Here is a 19,250-nt window from a genome sequence, read left to right on the forward strand (position 1 = left end):
TTCTCCCTGGAGCCCCACGAACACCACTTCCGGCTGTCCTGCCTCTGTTTGGGCTCTTCCTGCCTGGATTTCTATGCCCATGCCAGCCCTTCCCTGTGCAGTGCTTTTTCTCTCTCACTTACAACCCTTATTCACTCCCACTCTATCTACTTCTTTCCCCCTCTCCTCCTCCCCTGCTTCTCTCCTCCTTGCCAACCCTCAGAAGCCCTAGAATGGGTCTCCCCCCTCCCTCCTTCTCCGGAGGCATCTCCCCCTCCTTAGGTCTCACCCAGCACCTCTTTCTTTGTATTCCTCTCGCCCTTTCCCGGCCTCGCCTGCATCTCTCCTCCCCCGCCAGGATTCGGCCTCCCCCAGCCTCCCCATCTTCAGCTCAGTCTCCTCCCTCTGGCTCTGCTCCCCTCCCCTCTCTCCCCCCCACCCTCGGTCTCACCCCACTCCCCGCCGGCATCCCAGGATTTCTTTCCACCCTGGGGGTCTCTGTGCTTCTCATTCTCCCCTATACCTGCCTCCTCCCTCACCTCAGATTTAGCCGGCACCCATCTTTTCCAGCCTGGGCACCCACCCCCAATTGCTAACATCGCCACTGTATCTTCTTCCTCTCCTCTCCCCACCCTCTCTTCCTCTCTCTTCTCCCTGCCCCTTTAAATCTGCCTGGCCCAGCCTCCCCCGTGATGCTGGGATGGAGCAAACATTGATTTGTGCTGGGATGGAATCGGAATTTTGATTTTTTTTTTCCTCTCCCAACCATAAGGAGGAAAAAAATAATAAAACACCCCCTTTTCATAGCCCCCTCTCCCTTCCCATCCAGTTCCCAGTTCCTCATCCCTATCTCCATCCAAGGCAGATTTTTTTCCCCTCCACTATTCTCATTCCCCCCCCACCCCTGCCACTACCTCGCCCCCCACCCCCACCGCCTGCTCCTCCAGCTGGGGAGAGAGGGGACTCGCGGCTCTCCCACCTTCGCTCCCTGGGTAGGAGCAGTCTCTCCGGAAGGGGAGGGGGCTTTGGCTTGTCGGGACGAGGTGGGAGTGGAGGTACCCGGCCATGGATGCTGTGCCTGGGAGGCAGCCTGAGCCCCAGCCCACATGGTGAGTAACCTGCCCCCTCCCTTCCGCCTGTCTGCCCATCCCCACCCTCGCCTTTTCCCTGCAGAGCCTCCTCCATCCCCATCCTTTCCCCCACCAAACCCACTGCCCACCTTGCTCCGATCCCCCCCTTACATTTTCAACCCCCACCACCTTGCCCGGGGTGAACCGGGCAGACAGGTCCTGACAGCAGCCAGAGGAACGGGTGGCCTACGACTCTGCCCAGCCCCCTCTCAGGACCCCCCCCACCCCCGTGCCAGCAACTGCCATCCACACTCGACACTTCGGGGTTCTATGCTGGAGAAGCGGGGCTACCGCTTGGGGTTGGGGACCCAAGTCCTGGGAGGGGCCCTCTACAAAGACGGAGGGGTGGGGGAGCCCCCATGCCTACAAAGCTTAGGAGCTGCTGGAAGACGCTGCCGAAGGGTGGGGGGTTGGGGGGCGGTGCTGATGCCCCAGAGCCACTGGGCCAGGGAGCGGCGGGCAAAGAGGAGGGGCATCGCTCGCCACTTCCCCCCTCTTTCTCCGCAGCCACTCAGGATGAGGGTCCGGCCCTGCCAGCCCGCGCTGGGGCCCCCCCCGCCCGGCCCCGGTCTAACTGCCCCCGCCCCCAGGCCTCGCCCGGCTTGCAGGCCCCCAGCCGGCTCTCCAGCCCCAGGATGCGCTGAGCCGCCAGGGGGCTGAGGCCGCGCCAACTACATGCATGTCCCCCGGGGGCAAGTTCGACTTTGACGACGGGGGCTGCTACGTGGGGGGCTGGGAGGCGGGGCGGGCACATGGCTACGGCGTGTGCACGGGGCCCGGCGCCCAGGGCGAGTACAGCGGCTGCTGGGCGCACGGCTTCGAGTCACTGGGCGTCTTCACGGGGCCCGGCGGACACAGCTACCAGGGCCACTGGCAGCAGGGCAAGCGCGAAGGGCTGGGCGTGGAGCGCAAGAGCCGCTGGACGTACCGCGGCGAGTGGCTGGGCGGGCTGAAGGGGCGCAGCGGCGTGTGGGAGAGCGTGTCGGGCCTGCGCTACGCCGGGCTCTGGAAGGACGGCTTCCAGGACGGCTACGGCACCGAGACCTACTCCGACGGAGGTGCGGGGCCCGGCCCACTACTGTCTGTCTGCCTGCTCGTCCGCGTGCGCCTCCCCGTCCGCCTGTCCCGAGTCCGCCTTCCCCGCCATCTGCCCCCTTCCCCCCGCCCCGCTGTTCTGTACGCCTTCCCCCACCCATATGCGCCCCCTGCGCCCATCCTGCCGCCCTCTCCTCCCATCGCACACGTCTTCCTCAGCGCTCTGGCCCCTGCCCGCTTCTCCCTCTCCCGGGTCTGCAGTCGGCCTGCCCTCATCCCCTCCCTATCTGCCTGTCCCCTCACAACCCCCGTCTACCTGACGCTCACCCCCACATCTGCTTGTCCGTTCCAACCCTCCTCTCTGTCTGTCCCACACCACCCCCTCTCCCCCCACCCGCCTGTCCCTAACACCTTTGCTTTGCTGTCCCCTCACATTTCCTCAGTCAGCTTGCCCCTCATCGCCCTGATTGTCACATGACTATCTTAAACACCCCGTCAGCCTGTCCCTCACACCCTCTGGACTATCTGTCCTTTACACACCCCAGTCTGCCTGTCCCTCCCCCTTTCCCTTGTCTACCTGCACGCCCCAAACCCACAGATCTCCTGCTATCTGTCGGCCTTCACTCCGCCCTTCCACACCTTCTGACCCAACCTGGCCCGTCCCGGCTCTTAGTGCTCTTCCTCAACCTCCACGCTAACTGCCCCACCTCACCTTCCCGACTCGTAGGCCTCCAGGGGTGCTTGGGGCCGAGGGTGCAGGAAGCAGCGGGTCCTGACCCTTTCTCCCCGTCCTACCCCGCCCGCAGGCACCTACCAGGGCCAGTGGCAGGCCGGGAAGCGCCACGGCTACGGGGTGCGCCAGAGTGTGCCCTACCATCAGGCGGCGCTGCTGCGCTCTCCCCGCCGCACCTCCCTGGACTCTGGCCACAGCGACCCCCCGACACCGCCCCCGCCCCTGCCCCTGCCGGGCGACGAGGGAGGCAGCCCGGCCTCGGGCTCCCGGGGAGGCTTCGTGCTGGCCGGGCCGGGGGACGCTGACGGCGCGTCCTCCCGAAAGCGCACCCCCGCAGCCGGCGGGTTCTTCCGCCGTTCGCTGCTGCTCAGCGGGCTCCGGGCGGGCGGGCGCCGCAGCTCCTTGGGCAGCAAGCGAGGCTCCCTGCGCAGCGAGGTGAGCAGCGAGGTGGGCAGCACAGGACCCCCGGGCTCCGAGGCCAGCGGGCCCCCGGCCCCAGTCCCGCCCGCCCTCATCGAGGGCTCTGCCACCGAGGTGTATGCGGGCGAATGGCGCGCCGACCGGCGCAGCGGCTTCGGCGTGAGCCAGCGCTCCAATGGGCTGCGCTATGAGGGCGAGTGGCTGGGCAACCGGCGGCACGGCTATGGACGCACCACCCGCCCGGACGGCTCCCGCGAGGAGGGCAAGTACAAGCGCAACCGGCTGGTGCACGGGGGGCGTGTGCGCAGCCTCCTGCCTCTGGCCCTTCGCCGGGGCAAAGTCAAGGAGAAGGTGGACAGGGCTGTCGAAGGCGCCCGTCGAGCCGTGAGTGCTGCCCGCCAGCGCCAGGAGATCGCCGCTGCCAGGTGGGCATCCGCTGCAGAGGCCAAAGCTGGGCTAAGTGGAGAAGGTACCCTGGGGACAGCTGGGGGTTGGGGGGCGTAGGTAGTGCCTACAGGAGGACCACGACCAAAGGCCTGGGGCCTGGTAGGGGAGAGCAGGCCCGAGGCCGAGCAGTTGTAGCCCTGGGTATTTGGAGTGTTTATATCTGAGGCTACAGGTGGATGTGGGTGTAACTGTGGGTGGCTGGGTATTTGAGGGAAGCCGTGTTAGACTATAAGTGTGTCTTGGTGTCTTTTGTGGGGATGTGTGTCATTATTGTGTGTGGGAGTAGCAAGGAGCGCTGGCTTGTACAGGCTCAGAAACCTGTCCCCAGTGTTCCTCTTGCAGCTGGGAGCAGCAACCCTGGGCAGAGAGACAGGGAATGTGCGTTCCTAGCCACCTCCCTGCTTGCCCATAGACTGATGTTATCTCAGCCTCCAGCCTTGGGTAGATCTAATTTGTACAGCTGACCTATTCACCTGAGAGGAGAGCCTCTTAGCTTTGTCTCCTCTGCCTCCCTTTACCCAACTAACTGGGAAAGGTTTGAGGGGAGGAGGCTCACCTGTAAATGAAATTTTCTCTCCATAAATCAGATTACATGTCCATGCATTATCTTATTATGTAAAGCAGCACTGTGCAGTAGGAATATAATAGAAGCCAAATATGTAATTTTTAATCTAGTAGCCATGTAAAAAAATTAAAAAATAAATGATTTTAATTATTACATATTTTTAAAGTAAGCTCTAGGCCCAACATGGGGCTGGAACTCAAGCAACCCTGGGATCAAGAGTCCCACACTTTGCTGAGTGAGCCAGCCAGGTGCCCCATAAATAGTAACATCTTTATTTAAACCAAGTATATATCCAAAATTTGATCTTTTTAACCTATAACCAACATAAAATTACTAATGAGAGACTTTACATTCCCCCCTTTTTTACTAAGTCTTTGAAATCTAGTGTACTTCATATTTATAGCGCATCATTTCAGATCAGACTAGTCACATTTTAAGTGCTGGATTAGATAGCACAAATCTAAAAGCCAAAAACCCATCTGTAATGAGGTTCTCAGACCTCTGATTTATACAACTCATACATGTGAATTTTGTATGTTGCATTTTCTTTAAAAGGGAGGGTACAGTGGAAGCATTTTGTTTAAATTTGGAACTGTTTCACAGGATCAGAGGCCAAGATACGTCCAAATATGCTTCAGGGAATTTGTATAAGGGCTGACCAAGGTGTCCGTGTAGGAATGTGTCATACCCAAAGTAGATGCCTGAGCCAGAGGTGTCTATCTGTAGCTACATCTAGGTGTCTAGGTGGTTAGAGTCTGGGCCTTAAGCCAGGGAAGAGGGAGGGCAGGGCACCAGGGAGCACTTTAGTCTAGATGAGGAACAGGCAGGGGCAGGAAAAACTGATCTCAGTAGCTGAAAGATCAGTCAGTGGGAGGAGGCTGGTTGGTCTCCCCAGCAACAGGCCTGGCAAACCTGATTGGTTGCCAGCTGCCATGGAAACAGCAGAGCCTCAGCAGCAGGTGCCCCTGCCAGGTAGCCTGAGCCTGGCCTGATGACTGGGTCTTCTGCCTAGGACTTGCTCATCTACACCCTCCAAACCCAAAAACACAGCCTCTTGTCAGTGTTGCAGTTTTTGGCTGCCGACAGAACTCCATGTAACCCAAGACTTTGATCGTCATCCTTCACCCTAAACCCTGAGACCAGTTTAGTTTCAGGGCAAGGCTAGTCATATACAGTCTGGCAGTGCAAAGGGAGAAGAACAGGGTTATCTGAGGTCCCTGCAAACAGGCTCTAAAAGTCCTTCACCCAGCGGGTTTGAGGGGAGGTGGCTGACCATATCTCCCAAGGTACATAAAGAGAGGGTAGGCTTAAGACTACAGTGAACATCACCACCCTTCTCCCTCCCCTGGTACCCAGACTGCCTTCCTAAGCCAGATAAAACAAGCCTGGGGCCAGGAGTGGGGTCTTGATCCATTTAAGCCCAAGTGTAACTGATTACGTTTACCTCTGCCTCTTTGTGCGTCACCTTCAGTCAGTATGACAGAACTCATTGAATGACCATGGGACGTCTGCGATTAACAGCAGAGGGTGAGACAGAAGGGAAACTGAGGAAGCATCTGACATTAGAGGGAGAACTGGGAAACCACTGTGGGGAAAGGACCAATAATGCTTCAAGGCTGCCTGTACCCAGGGAGCAGGGCACAATGGGAGGGACATGTGGAAGGGAAGGAAGCTAAGATTTTCCTTGGAAGAGATAATCACAACGGTGAGAAATTCACGGTGCCTTGGATAGGGAGTAGAAAGAGCAGAAAGGTGGGACTCATGCTTACCCCAAATCCAGAGCTCAGAAAGGATGTGATGGTCCAGGGAGGCAGGGGCAGTGACCTAGGGGCAAGAACAGTGTGGCAACAGAAGAGGCTAAAGGAAAACAGCCTGTTAATCTGTCATGTCAGGTGCAGGGAAGGGGCAGGGTTACATTAGGAGGGTTAGCAGTGATGATGGGGAAGGAGGCAAAGCTCCAGGCACAGGGAGCCAGTGGCCCAGAACAAGGGGGGCAGGGAGGGGGAAGCTGCTGGGAAGACCCAAGCAGGTGCTACTGTAGAGAGGTGTGCTAAGAGCGTGAGGTCTCATCTATCCCTGGGAAGGAGTGGAGGGCAGCCGGTGGCTGTGGCTGGAGGAAGGGAAGTGTTACTACAGGACATGATGATGGCAGGTGTGAGAGGAGCAGGGGAGTGTGATGAGAGCAGGCACAGCCCAGGTCTATGGGTGGAAAGCAGAGGCCTGCTGCCCTGCCAGGCCAGGGAGGGGAGCAGCAGGCAGTGCGTGAGCAAGACTGAGTACTCCAGAGATGAGCTCCCATCCAGAGGACATGATGTGGTGGGGACGTGGACCAGGGGGCTGGAGCATCTGAGCAGGTCTGCTAAGTTCCTGTCCCTGGACCCCGGCAGGGCGGCAGATGCCCTTCTAAAGGCAGTGGCAGCCAGCAGTGTCGCCGAGAAGGCTGTGGAGGCAGCTCGAATGGCCAAACTGATAGCCCAGGACCTGCAACCTATGTTAGAGGCCCCAGGTGAGGTGTGGGTGGCCCGGGGAGCTGGAGGGGCTCAGGGGCAAGGGAAGGGGAGGAAGTCCCTGCAGAGGACTGGGGATGGAAAAATCCAAGGTATGAGGATCCAAGGGGATGAGGGTGGGGGGCCAGACCCAGTTGTTTGGGGCAGTGGCACTGGGAATTTATAAAATAGGGTAATGAGGACTCGGGATCTGGGGCCTGGGGTCTGGCTATGAGAGACCGTAAGCCTGGGAGGTGCCCAGGCAGTGAACTAAAGCTCTAGCTTTTGCTGCCCAAGGCCATTAGGCCCCTCTGATTCTTAGCTATCCCTGCCACAGGCCGCAGACCCAGGCAGGACTCAGAAGGCTCCGACACAGAACCCTTGGATGAGGACAGCCCTGGGGTATACGAGAATGGACTGACCCCCTCAGAGGGCTCCCCTGAACTGCCCAGCAGTCCTGCCTCCTCCCGCCAACCCTGGCGACCCCCTGCCCGCCGGAGCCCACTGCCTCCTGGAGGGGACCGGGGTCCCTTCTCCAGCCCCAAAGCTTGGCCTGAGGAGTGGGGGGGCCCTGGTGAACAGTCAGAGGAACTAGCTGGCTATGAGGCCGAGGACGAGGCTGGGATGCAGGGGCCCGGACCCAGAGACGGTTCCCCACTTCTTGGAGGCTGCAGCGACAGCTCCGGAAGTCTTCGAGAGGAGGAAGGGGAAGACGAAGAGCCCTTGCCCCAGCTGAGAGCCCCAGGGGGCTCAGAGCCTGAGCCCATGGCCATGCCGGTCCTGAGGGACCCAGCCTCGAGGGGTCCCGAGGCCGGGTGCCTGACGGAAGAGCTTGAGGAGCCTGCTGCAACCGAGAGGCCCGCCCAGCCGGTGAGCTGCCCTCCGTTCCCACTTTGTGGCCCCTTTTCTCCTCAAAGCCTTGCCTCTCATCATTTCCAGACCTCTCTGATCCCTTCAGGGGCTCTGATTTGGACTCCGCTTCCTTTCTTCCTGCACACTCTTGGACCATATCCCACCAAAAAAAAAAAAAAAAAAAAAAAAAATAGGGAATTTGTGAGCTGCAAGCAACCTTGGAGACCCTCATCTCCAGCTCCCTCATTTGACAGATGAGGGAACTGAGGCCCAGAGCACTTAAAGTAATTTGCCCAAGGTTACCAATAAGGAACGGGAGAGCCAAAGCATCTTTCACTGTTCTCCTTCCATATAATTTCCAGCTCTTGGTTTCCTACTCCACCCCCACCCCCACCTCCACACTTTGTCTCTTTGGTGCCCAGAAATAAAAAAGGAAAAGCTTGTTCCCTCCCTACCCTGACTCTCCCTCCCTCTCCTGGGAAGAAGGGAAATGGGAAAGGAGGCAGAAAACTGGGAGGGGTGGAGTTTTCCCAGAACCCTGTACTCTGATTGGACTCCAGGCCTTCTCCTGTTTCCTAGCAACCACATCCTCACCCCTTCATCCCTCTCTGCTTTACTGCAGTACCGACTGCTGCTGCCAACGTCTGCTACTAAGGCCAGGCACCTTCTGCCTGGGCCACGTGACATGCTAGTGGGAGGGGAGTGGAGGGAGGGGGAGAAAGGGCTGTTCCTGACTTGAGGGAGCCAGAGGGAAGGAGGGGCCCTGCCTGGGAGAAGAGAGGTGTTTTTGCAATCTGAAAAAGGTTGGAGATGCCCCTGCTCTGACCTTTGAGGAGAGGTGCCTGGGACCCTTCAGCTTTGCCATCTCTGCCAGGGCAGGAAGGTGGGACCTGTCGCTGGATATGGTCCTCAGGGACTGAGACTGTCTTTCCCCACTGTCTCTCTAGGGAGCTGCCAACCCCCTGGTGGTGGGAGCCGTGGCCCTCCTGGACCTCAGCCTGGCGTTCCTGTTCTCCCAGCTCCTCACCTGAGGCTCCGGCCCAGCCTAGTTCTGGCTTCGGTTGCTGCCTCTTCACTTCTTTGACCTGCCTTTTTCTCTTTTCCTCCTCCTGGTTGTTTTTATCTCCTATCTTTCTTTCTCTTCTTCCTTCCCTTTCTTTTCTGTCCCCCTTTGGTTTTGTCTTTGGCTTTTTCTTTCCAGCTTTCCTTTCCGATTCTCTCATTTATTCTGACTCTGTCTCTGTCTTCTTCACTCCCTCCCCCACCCCCCCACCCCACCTCTCTCTCTAGATTGTTTACATATGAAGGGCTTTTCTTGCTCAGAGTCGCTCTCTTCTCTGAGACACACAAATCTAAGTCAGACCATTGCCCCCTGTCTTCCCTGCCTTTTCTTTAGACCTGAACTTCAATGAGGGTGGGGGTTTGGTGTCCCGAGGAGTCTCCTAGAAGCTGAGTGGAAAGGAAGAAGAAAATGGAGAAGGGATAACTGTATACTGGGCAAGGCACTGGCTGAGCTGCTGTGGCTCCCTGACCCAAGGGGCCTGGTGTCCCTGCGAGGCCTAGTGAAGGAGCTGGAGAAGGTATAGCCTCCATCTATGACCTTGGAGGAGCCTATCTCACCTCCAAGCACTGAGCTAGGTTCTTGCCTAACTTTATCCTTCCCTGAAGGAGATAAGGGAGACAAAAAGTAGAATGACTCCCTAAGATCTCCCTCTTCCTTTCCTCAACCGCCAGCCCCTCATCCAACCCCCACCCTATGCCCCGGGTGGCATATCTTGTCAAAAGCAATGTGTAAAGGAAAGAAATCGTCCAATGCAGTCATGTCTACCCACTGACCTCTCCCACCCCCCTCTCTCCCCCTAAAAGTTTATTTGGTTGGTCTGGACTCACCTGTGGCCTTTGATTAGATTTCTAAGGGGCCTGAAGAAGATATTTCTGCCACAGAGGGTTAGAGGCACTTGAGCTAGGACCCCACTCCCCAACTCTGGCAGTTGTGGAGCGGGGGTGGGAGGGGCATTTCGGGGAACACAACCAGCCTAGATAACAGGAACTCACAGAGCGGCAGAAGCTGTAACAAGTTTAGTAGTCTCTAAGTGGATTATATCCCTTCCCCCGTCATATCCGAATCTTGTGAAATGGGAAAACAACAGAAAGAGGGATCAAAGGAAGCCAATCTCTCACACACTTTCCAGGCAGGGCAGAGGTGGGAGTCAAAGCAGGGTGAGAGGTGGGTGGAGAGCCCTGTTTGAGGTTGTGGCTGATCCCTGTTAATAGCTTTCCCCTGGGGGCAGGAAGCCCTAGGAAGAGGGGGACCCCTCTGTAGGGTCCCCAGGGGATCTTTCCTCCCTCCCCTGCATGAGGCAGACGAGAGCTGCCTGCCAATCCCCTCCCTCAAGGAATGGCCTTGCCTGGGAATGCCCATCACACATACCCTCTTCTTTTTTTCTAGTCAAACTCTGTTTACTCCTTGGCCTGCCTCCCTCCCTCCCCTCTAAACCTTTACTTCTGATTTCTATTTCATGGAATTTGGGATTGAAGTTAAACTACAACAGTGCCGCCAACACCAAGTCTTGCAGGAAAAAAAAAAAATACAAAGAAATTTAACAAAAAAAAAAAATATATTAATAAAAAAGTTCAAAAAAGGGGGGGGATTGTCATCTCCTTTGGGGTGCGATGGCTTCAAACCCAAGGTCTCTTGAGGCTCTTCGGGTGGTGAGAATGTACAAAGAGGCCTCTGGGAGAATCCCAAGTCTGCTATGCAGTCTTGCCTCCCAAAGAGCTCCTTGCCCTCAACTCCAAAGCCTGCGGTCAGAGGATTCTAGACGGCTCAGCCGGGCAGCCCAGGAGGGGGCGGGGTCCCGTGACGGGGGCGGGAAGAGGGAAGGACTAGGAGAAGGACCAACCCCCGTCGGGCCCGGTACCAGGAAGCGCTGGGGGGAGAGGAGCTGAGTTGAGACCAGCCAGGTGAGGCTGTCGGTGGGGGTGGCGTCCTGGTGTGAAGCTGAGGCCGCCTGAGGTGTGACCTTGGGGGGGAATCCCGCGGAAGAGGTAGCGCAGGACCCCGGAAGGAAAGCAATGGACGAGCTAGGGATGGGAAACCAGGTGGGGCCGGAGGATGGTGGGGTGTTGGGGAATAGGCGGGGTTCTGGCGCATGCTCCGTCTGAACGGGCGCTTGGTGGGGCGGGGACGCATGCGTAGTGGGGCTCTCCTCCCGCTGTGACGAGGGGGCGGAATTTGGTAAACCCATGTGGGGAAAGGTAAATGTGGGCTCGGTTTTAGGGTAGCTGCGGGTCCCGGTCCTTCAGGATCTTGATACAGGGCGAGTCTGGGCTGGAAGGCCAGGCACTCCCAGCCCGAGAGGTTCAAAACCCTCTCCATTAACGGGCTCTGCCCCCTCAGGATGGTGGTGCCTTCCTTGAAGCTTCAAGATCTAATCGAGGAAATTCGTGGGGCCAAGACCCAGGCCCAGGAGCGGGAGGTGATCCAGAAGGAGTGCGCCCACATCCGCGCCTCCTTCCGCGATGGGGACCCTCTGTACAGGCACCGCCAGCTTGCCAAACTGCTCTACGTTCACATGTTGGGCTACCCCGCCCACTTTGGACAGGTACCAGGCCGGGACACCTCCCTTCTGAGTTTGATGAGGAAGGCTGAGGGGCAGGGTTTTGGACATCCTCACCTACCTGTGCCCTGATTTTTTTATTCTACAAAGTTTCTGAGCCCTTCCTTCTCACAGCATGCACCGCTAAACTCCTTCCCCATTATAACCCCTGTAGGTCATAAGCTGGACTGAACCCTTCATTCTCTGGCCAGCCCCATTCAAGCCACCTCCTTTTCTCTCCCATCCTCCTCGACTCCTGGTTCCTTGAAACTACCCACTAACTTTGAATTTCCTAAGCTTTTTCCTTGGTTGAAGGAGGATGATGGGAAATGGTGCTACAGTAAATTAATCTGGGGGTAAAGAAGATAGAGAAGGGATGTTAGTGCCTCGAATTTCACCCCTGCCCCTTCCTGGTCTGCCCCCTTCCCTGTAGATGGAGTGCCTGAAACTGATCGCCTCCCCCAGATTCACAGACAAGAGGGTGGGCTACCTGGGGGCCATGCTTCTGCTGGATGAGAGGCAGGATGCCCACCTGCTCATTACCAACAGCATCAAGAAGTGAGAGGGTTCTGGGAAGCACTTGGAATCAGGGAGCTGGGAGAGTGGGGAACTGGGAAATCCCAGGGGGCTGCCTGATGCAGGTACTGGGAAGGATGGATTTCTCCGACCTTGACTGACCACCCTCCCGACTCTGCAGTGACCTGAGCCAGGGGATTCAGGCAGTACAAGGCCTGGCCCTGTGCACTCTGAGCACTGTGGGCTCTGCTGACATGTGCCGGGACCTGGCCACTGAGGTGGAGAAACTGCTCCTGCAGCCAGGCCCCTATGTGCGCAAGAAGGTGAGATGGCAGGACTCTAGGCACAGGAAACTGTTCTATTTGCCACATGTTAAAGGTGGTTAGGTCCATCCTGGCACCCCCTGCCCCTTTCTGAGCCCCTTGATCTCTGCAGGCTGTTCTGACCGCCGTGCACATGATCCGGAAGGTCCCCGAGCTCTCCAACATCTTCCTCCCACCCTGTGCCCAACTGCTTCATGAACGCCACCACGGTAAGGCCATGGGGTTCCCCATCCCCTGCCTTACTTCTGGGTGTGGACAGAAGTGAAAAAATGGGACGGGAACACCAGCCCCCAGGGGCAGGGTAGCATATGCACATGAACACACACACGCAGTAGACTCTCCTGTGCCCCTGGCCCACCATTCACTACCCCCCTCAACACCAGGCGTCCTGCTGGGCACCATCACGCTGATCACGGAGCTCTGTGAACGAAGCCCTGCAGCCCTCAAGCACTTTCGAAAGGTGGGCTGGTGGAAGGGGCGCCCCTGGGCCAGGAAAAGAGGGGCCATGGGGTTGGAATGGGGTTGAAGGTTGAGAGGATTAGGCAGAATGCCCAGTAAGGCTGTGCCCTCCCTCCAGGTGGTGCCCCAGCTGGTGCAGATCCTCTGGACTCTGGTGACGTCAGGATACTCCGCAGAGCACAGTATATCTGGAGTCAGCGACCCCTTTCTGCAGGTGGGCTGACCCTGTCCTGCTGTGTCCCTTGAGCAAAGGGCTTAGCAGTAACCCAGTGGCTCGAGGCCACCTCCCGGAGAACATTCTGGGTCAATGAGTGTCTCAGGAGGGTGGCAAGCACAGGATTGCACAGGTAATTCCAAGACCAGTCTGGGAAGTGGGGGATGCCTAAAGATCAGAAATCCAGTTTGGTAACAACAACAACAACAAAATGCCCATCTCCAAATCCCCTGGCTTCGTGTGCCTCTGATCTCCCAGGACCCAAGGGACCCGGGCAGGGGAAGGGGCAGGGAAGATCTAGGAAACCAGCCAGGCCCCTCACAATACTTTCTTCAGTGCTGGATTCTTCTCTTCAGCCCGACTCTTAACCCTTTGAACCCCTCCACCTTTCGATCTTTAACCCATCTCAGGTCCAGATACTTCGTCTGCTTCGGATCCTGGGCCGGAACCATGAAGAAAGCAGTGAGACAATGAATGACTTGCTGGCCCAGGTGGGGGTCTGGAGAGTGAGCTTTGCTTAGGGGTGTGGCTCTGAGATCGTACTGGCCCCAGGCATCCCTCACATGATCATCCACCCCCATGGTAGCCATATAATCACGTTGCCATTTCCCTGCAGACTATGATCTCTGTGAGGATGGGGACACAGTCTGTCTCAGAGTGGTACCCCCCAGCACATCGTGGGGGTTCGGGGAACTTTGTTAGATAATGAAGGGATGACATGGTGGGTACCTTCCAGAGACCTGAGGAGAGGACAGAGCCCCTTCTAGTTGGATTTTCTCTCTCATCTACTCAGGTGGCCACTAACACAGACACCAGCCGAAATGCGGGCAACGCAGTCCTATTTGAGACAGTGCTGACCATCATGGACATCCGCTCTGTAGCCGGCCTCCGGGTATCACCCCATATGCCTCTCCCACTGCGGCCCCACCCACCAACCCCAGCCAGGCAGACAGGTCCTACTCACTGGTTTCTCCTCCACACCCACGATCCTCTGCCCTACTGCCCGCGCTCCTTCATGAGCATGTTGTTCCTTCCCTGACTGTCCTCAACCTTTGCCTCCCATAGGTCCTGGCTGTCAACATTCTCGGCCGCTTTCTGCTCAACAGTGACAAGAACATTAGGTAATCGTCCCGGGTGTCTGGCCAGCCTGTGCCACTGAGCCCCTGGCCCTCAGCCCTCCTCCTTCCAGTGCCTCCTGATTTATATGCCTCTTATTCCAGGACTCAGAGCAGGATGGGGCAGGGAGGGGGCTGAGGAGCATGGTGTGATGGGCCCTCTCCCACTCTGGCAGGTATGTGGCGCTGACGTCGTTGCTGCGTGTGGTGCAGTCTGACCATAGTGCTGTGCAGCGGCACCGGCCCACTGTGGTGGAGTGTCTGCGGGAACCTGACGCCTCCCTTAGCCGGTGAGTAGGACGGAGCAATAAGAGGGCAGGGCAGAAGGCCCAGTCCCTGGTAGCCAAGACCTGGACCAGGTCAGAGCCACTGAAGTAGAGGAATTAAGGAGACAGGTGCCTGGGGAAGGGAGGGCCTGAGGCATAGCTCAGGGTGACCTGGCTACCCTGTATCAACAACCTCTTTCTCCTGCCAGGCGGGCCCTGGAACTGAGTCTGGCTCTGGTGAATAGCTCCAATGTGCGAGCCATGACGCAAGAGCTGCAGAGCTTTCTGGAATCCTGCCCCCCTGATCTGCGGGCCGACTGTGCCTCAGGCATCCTGCTGGCAGCAGAGAGGTGAGGAGACAGGTGCCCAGGAGGCAGAGATGATAGAATCTGGGGAGGGTCAATATGAGGGCTGAAGAGGCCTATGTCCCCTAGGTTTGCCCCAACCAAGCGGTGGCATATAGATACCATCCTGCGTGTGCTGACAACGGTGAGGCAGGGACTGATCTAAGAGCTGGGAGGGAGTGGGCAGGGTTCACTGCCCTGAACCCTGGGCCTCATTCATCCCCTCCAGGCAGGCACCCATGTACGGGATGATGCAGTGGCCAACCTGACCCAGCTGATTGGGGGTGCCCAGGAGCTCCATGCCTACTCCGTGCGCCGCCTCTACAGTGCCCTGGCAGAGGACATATGCCAAGTACTGTTCGCACCGCCAGACCCAGGGCTGCCCGAGCCTCCTGGCCCTTCCTGAGCCACCAGCTCCCTACAGCTGATGCCCAGCTGCTTTTCCCTGGAGGTCACAGCCACCTACTCAGCAGAGACATCCAAGGACAGAGCCCTGTTTTTAGTTAGAATACCTGAACTTCTGTCCTGGCTCTGCAGCCACAGATGACTGATTTAAGTCTCCTTAACGCTCTGTGTACTCAACTCTCTACCCTGCCTACCTCTCAGAGCTGTGTTGAGGATCAAATGAGATCGAGCTCGTTCCGTGTGTATCAGGTTTCCACTGCCTTGAATGCTGAGTGGATTAACAGAAGCCAGCCACTATCTATCTCCCATGTCCATATTACTCAAGTAGTATGGGCAGAAACCACGTATCTCTTCCTCAGAGCAGGGACCCTCTTGCTTGGCTCTTGCTGAGCTCCTTTTGGTGAGGCCATGTAATTCTGATGCTTGGCCACCAGAGGGCAGAAGACCTCCAAGAGCCAGGACAGAGCTGGGTTGCTCAGGAGAGTGGACAAACTCTTATGTAACTGTTTCAATGGGAGACATTTCCCTTCCCCACCTCTCCAAACCCCACAATCTCTGCACTGCATAAGGTCATGACACTGTGGTGGAAGTGGGGAGGGGACCCAGAACCTGACTTAGCATCATTCTTCTCCCACGCAGCAACCACTGGTGCAAGTGGCAGCCTGGTGCATTGGAGAATATGGGGACCTCCTGCTGGAGGGGAGCTGTGAGGAAACCGAGCCCTTTCAGGTGAGGCCAATATCGGAGGTACACTGAGGAGGGCCTTGGCAGGAGAGACAAGGTGCCCCACGGTTACGGCCTTTGTTCCTGCGAAGGTGGAGGAAGAGGAGGTGTTGGCACTGTTGGAGAAGGTGCTGCAGTCCCATATGTCCCTGCCAGCCACCAGAGGCTATGCACTGACAGCCCTCATGAAGCTCAGCACCCGGCTCCGTGGGGACAACAAGTAAGAAAGGGTCCTGGCCCCTCTTCTTGGTGCCTCCAGTAATAGATTCCCTTCACCATGCCCAGCAGTTTCAGAGTTTCTCTCCAGGCACACACCCCAGGTCCCCCAGTCCGTAGGTTCTTCCTTATGAGCCAGGTATTGCGGGGGTCCTCCTGCTCTGTGGGGCCTTTCCCTTCCATGTCACATCCTGGAGTTGGGGGGCAGGGCCGCCCACCCACACACACCCTGTGGCCCAGCCGCATCCGCCAGGTGGTGTCTGTCTACGGGAGCTGCCTGGATGTGGAGCTGCAGCAGCGGGCTGTCGAGTACAACGCACTCTTCCAGAAGTATGACTACATGAGGTGCGACTGTCCCTGTGCCACAGCGTAGGACCCAACCCCTTCCCTCTCCCCACGCCACTTCTCCCGGTACCCCTTTCTGGGTACAAGGGTTTTGTCGTCCCCTGTGGTCTTCCTCCTCCATAGTCAGAGCCTCCCATCCATAGTTCCTTGAAGCCAAGGTGGCTCCCAGCCCTCCATGCTCATCCGAAAACCAGCGGCAGTGTGCCAGCTTAGGACATCAGGGAGGCACTCTGACCCACCACGCACCCGGGGCTCAGCACAGTCTTACCTGTCCTCCCACATGCTGCTTATGAAAAGCCCACGGTCCAGCCAGAGGGACACACCTATATTCCATCCTCTCAGGGCTGCCATCCTGGAAAAGATTCCTCTTGTGGAGCGAGGTGGTACCCAGGATGAGGAAGCAAAGGAAAGCAAAGAAGCCCAGCATTCGGAAGCAGCCCTTGTCCCCACAGAGCCGCAGGTGGAGGCTGGAAGCCCCTGGGGGAAGAGGACTTGGTCAGACTTCCACACCTAGCCCTGCTCCTTCTGCCCTTTCCCGCAGGCCTCCAAGCTCTTGGATCTGTTAGATCTCCTGGATGGCACTTCTGGGGCTGCCCAGCCCCCACCTCCTCTGGAACCCTCCTCAGAAGGCTCTTTAGTATACCTCCTTGACCTTCCCTGTGTGTCTCCAGCCCCGGGTAAGCCTCAGTAAAGGGGAGACAGGAGACATCTTAAGAAAAGTAGGGGTATGGGGCTCCTGGGTGGCTCAGTGGGTTAAGCCTCTGCCTTTGGCTCAGGTCTTGATCCCAGGGTCCTGGGATCAAGCCCTGCATCGGGCTCTCTGCTCAGTGGGGAGCCTGCTTCCTCCTCTCTCTCTGCCTGACTCTCTGCCTATTTGTGATCTCTGTCACAAATCTTAAAAAAAAAATCTTAAAAAAAAAAAGAAAGAAAGAAAGAAAGAAAAGGAGGGGTGGAAATGGGCTGTTTCTCCTTTTTTGCCAAGGACTGAAGTCCACATGCCCTCCTCCGTGCTGTGAACCTCTCATCCCTTCCCCATCTTGATAGATAAAAGGCTTCATTAGCTCATGCCAGTTCCCTCCTGGATACCCCTCAATGCCTTGTCTTTGTTCGATACTTCATACCCTAGCCCATGAGGCCCAGCTGCCTCCCAGTCCGTCTCCTATACTCCCCACTCCCGGCTCCATGGCCCTCTCAGCTCCTCAGACCCTCTTACCTGAAGCCCTTGGTAAACTTGTGCTCCTTTCACATGGAATGATCTTTTTTTTTTTTTTTTTTTTTTACTTTATTTGAGAGAGAGACCTAGAGAGCACTAGTGGGCTGAGGGGCAGAGGGAGAAGCAGACTCCCTGCTGAGAGCTCAATGCAGGGCTCGATCCCAGGACCCTGGGATCATGACCTGAGCCAAAGGCAGATGCTTAACCAACTGAGCCACCCAGGCGTCCCTCCATGGAATATTCTTGCCCAGCATGTCAGATGACTGGCTCATTCTCATTCTTCAGGCCTCAGCTAAAATGTCAGATGCCTTCCCCTGCCACTCTTTTTATTTATTTATTTATTTATTTGAGATGGAGAGCGCATGAACAGGAGAAGGGGCAGAGGGAGAGAGAGAAGCAGACTCCCTGCTGAGCAGGGAACCCGATATGGGGTTTGATCCCAGGACCCTGAGATCACAACCCAAGCTGTAGGCAAGTTGCTTAACTGACTGAGCCACCCAGGTGCCCTTATTTAAGTTATTCCTCCCAGTTACTCTGATGTCGTTTATTTTCTTCATAGCACCAAATAGTCTGTGATTATCTTAGTTGTTTTCTTGTTTATTGTTTTTCCCTGCCCACTAGACTATAAGCTCAGAATAGGGACTTCATCTTCTTGTCCACTTTGTACCTGGCTTCTCCAGCACTGCCTTGAACCCAGTGGGCACTCACTTAATTTCTGTTGAATGAATGAATGAGCTTGTTATCTTCCCCATACACTGAGCTGCTGCTTTTTCCACACTCCAGCTTCCATCCCAAATCTCAAAGTGTTTGAGCGTGAAGGACTGCAGCTGAATCTGTCTTTTGTTCGACCCCCTGGAACCCCTGCTTTGCTCTTAATCACAGTCACTGCCATCAACACCTCAGGGGCTGATGTCACCCACTTCGTCTGCCAGGCTGCTGTGCCCAAGGTTTGTAGAAGACCAGGATTTGAGGTGGCCTGGGCACTCCAGGAAAAAAGGCGAAGTAGGGGAGGTGGATGGGAGGAAGAATGAGACAGGAAGGGAATGCAGAGACAAGCACTTGGGGAGTTATGGGAAGAGGGTTTGAAACTGTTGGGTGTGGAGGGGTTGCCTGAGCCCAGCTATCTGCCTTACTGTGCTCTGCCCAACCTCCTGTGTTCAGAGTTTCCAGCTGCAGCTCCAGGCCCCCAGTGGGGACACAGTTCCAGCTCAGGGTGGCCTTCCCGTGACCCAGCTCCTCAGAATCCTCAATCCTAACAAGGTGAGCTCAGGAGCACCCACCCCACCCCCTGTTGATAAGACCCTGGGACTGAAATCACAGATGCTAACCCTGGTCTCCACTCTCATATTCCTAGGCCCCCTTGAGGCTGAAGCTGCGCCTCACCTACAACCACTTTGGCCAGTCCGTTCAGGAGATCTTTGAGGTGAACAACTTGCCCGTGGAGACATGGCAGTAACACCCTCCATGCAGTCTGAAATCCTCCTGTGTCCCAACACCCCAGGGTCTCAGCCACTTGGCGCCTCTACCTGCCAGCGACCAGCAGGTGGCGCTCTGGTCCTGCATTTGCCTCTGCAAAAAACGGGGTGGGGTGGGGGGTGCTGTCCCCTTACTTCCCACAAATAATGAAAGTCCAATAAATCCTGAGGGGAAAAGCCATATTTGGGTACAGTTGAGATAGAACACATTTACAAATCATAGCAAGGGAAGAGTCTTCTTATCCAGGAAGTTTGTATCTTTCCTTGAGCCTTAGGAACCTGTTTCAACAAAGAAGGGCTCTTTCTACCCTCTCCAGGTTGGGGAGCAAATTTGCCCCTAAACTTCCACAGGAGGCACTCTACAATCTGTCCAGAGTAGGGCACAGCAGC

The 19,250-nt window shown here is 56.8% G+C and overlaps 2 protein-coding genes across 6 annotated transcripts; both read left to right on the top strand.

The window, feature by feature from the left end:
- Positions 1-202: 202 nt before the first annotated feature.
- Positions 203-8,835, top strand: JPH4 (junctophilin 4). Its single transcript, XM_032856337.1, has 6 exons — positions 203-1,088; positions 1,617-2,167; positions 2,951-3,722; positions 6,697-6,815; positions 7,133-7,665; positions 8,595-8,835. Exons 2-6 carry the CDS (start codon positions 1,789-1,791, stop codon positions 8,676-8,678), a joined length of 1,887 nt encoding a protein of 628 aa, XP_032712228.1. The 5' UTR covers positions 203-1,088; positions 1,617-1,788; the 3' UTR covers positions 8,679-8,835.
- A 1,670-nt stretch (positions 8,836-10,505) lies between these two features.
- AP1G2 (adaptor related protein complex 1 subunit gamma 2) lies at positions 10,506-19,041 on the top strand. Of its 5 annotated transcripts, XM_032856338.1 has the most exons (22): positions 10,506-10,611; positions 11,048-11,252; positions 11,680-11,804; positions 11,944-12,085; positions 12,198-12,294; positions 12,469-12,545; positions 12,663-12,758; positions 13,169-13,249; positions 13,552-13,650; positions 13,824-13,879; positions 14,050-14,163; positions 14,349-14,489; positions 14,574-14,628; positions 14,713-14,835; positions 15,528-15,617; positions 15,704-15,831; positions 16,068-16,172; positions 16,515-16,632; positions 16,714-16,849; positions 18,169-18,332; positions 18,547-18,645; positions 18,740-19,041. In XM_032856338.1, the coding sequence occupies exons 2-22, from the start codon at positions 11,049-11,051 to the stop codon at positions 18,839-18,841; spliced, it is 2,352 nt and encodes a 783-aa protein (XP_032712229.1). In that variant the 5' UTR covers positions 10,506-10,611; position 11,048; the 3' UTR covers positions 18,842-19,041. The 5 variants fall into 5 exon arrangements, with proteins under 5 accessions (XP_032712229.1, XP_032712230.1, XP_032712231.1 ...); XM_032856339.1 differs by lacking the exon at positions 16,068-16,172; XM_032856340.1 differs by lacking the exons at positions 14,574-14,628; positions 14,713-14,835; positions 15,704-15,831.
- The last annotated feature ends 209 nt before the right edge of the window (positions 19,042-19,250 follow it).

Source organism: Lontra canadensis, unplaced genomic scaffold (genome assembly GCF_010015895.1).
Source record: "Lontra canadensis isolate GAN:19392208 unplaced genomic scaffold, GSC_riverotter_1.0 scaffold12, whole genome shotgun sequence".
NCBI classification, from domain to species: Eukaryota; Metazoa; Chordata; class Mammalia; order Carnivora; family Mustelidae; genus Lontra; species Lontra canadensis.

What these genes read in the sequence shown, in the direction of transcription:
- AP1G2 (XM_032856338.1), top strand. Translation starts at nt 11,049, where the DNA reads ATGGTGGTGCCTTCCTTGAAGCTTCAAGATCTAATCGAGGAAATTCGT. An exon ending in CTGTGTGTCTCCAGCCCCGG is followed by an intron (nt 16,850 to 18,168) that starts GTAAGCCTCAGT and finishes TCCACACTCCAG; the next exon opens with CTTCCATCCCAAATCTCAAA. An exon ending in GAATCCTCAATCCTAACAAG is followed by an intron (nt 18,646 to 18,739) that starts GTGAGCTCAGGA and finishes TCATATTCCTAG; the next exon opens with GCCCCCTTGAGGCTGAAGCT.
- JPH4 (XM_032856337.1), top strand. Translation starts at nt 1,789, where the DNA reads ATGTCCCCCGGGGGCAAGTTCGACTTTGACGACGGGGGCTGCTACGTG. An exon ending in ACCTATGTTAGAGGCCCCAG is followed by an intron (nt 6,816 to 7,132) that starts GTGAGGTGTGGG and finishes TCCCTGCCACAG; the next exon opens with GCCGCAGACCCAGGCAGGAC. An exon ending in CCGAGAGGCCCGCCCAGCCG is followed by an intron (nt 7,666 to 8,594) that starts GTGAGCTGCCCT and finishes CTGTCTCTCTAG; the next exon opens with GGAGCTGCCAACCCCCTGGT.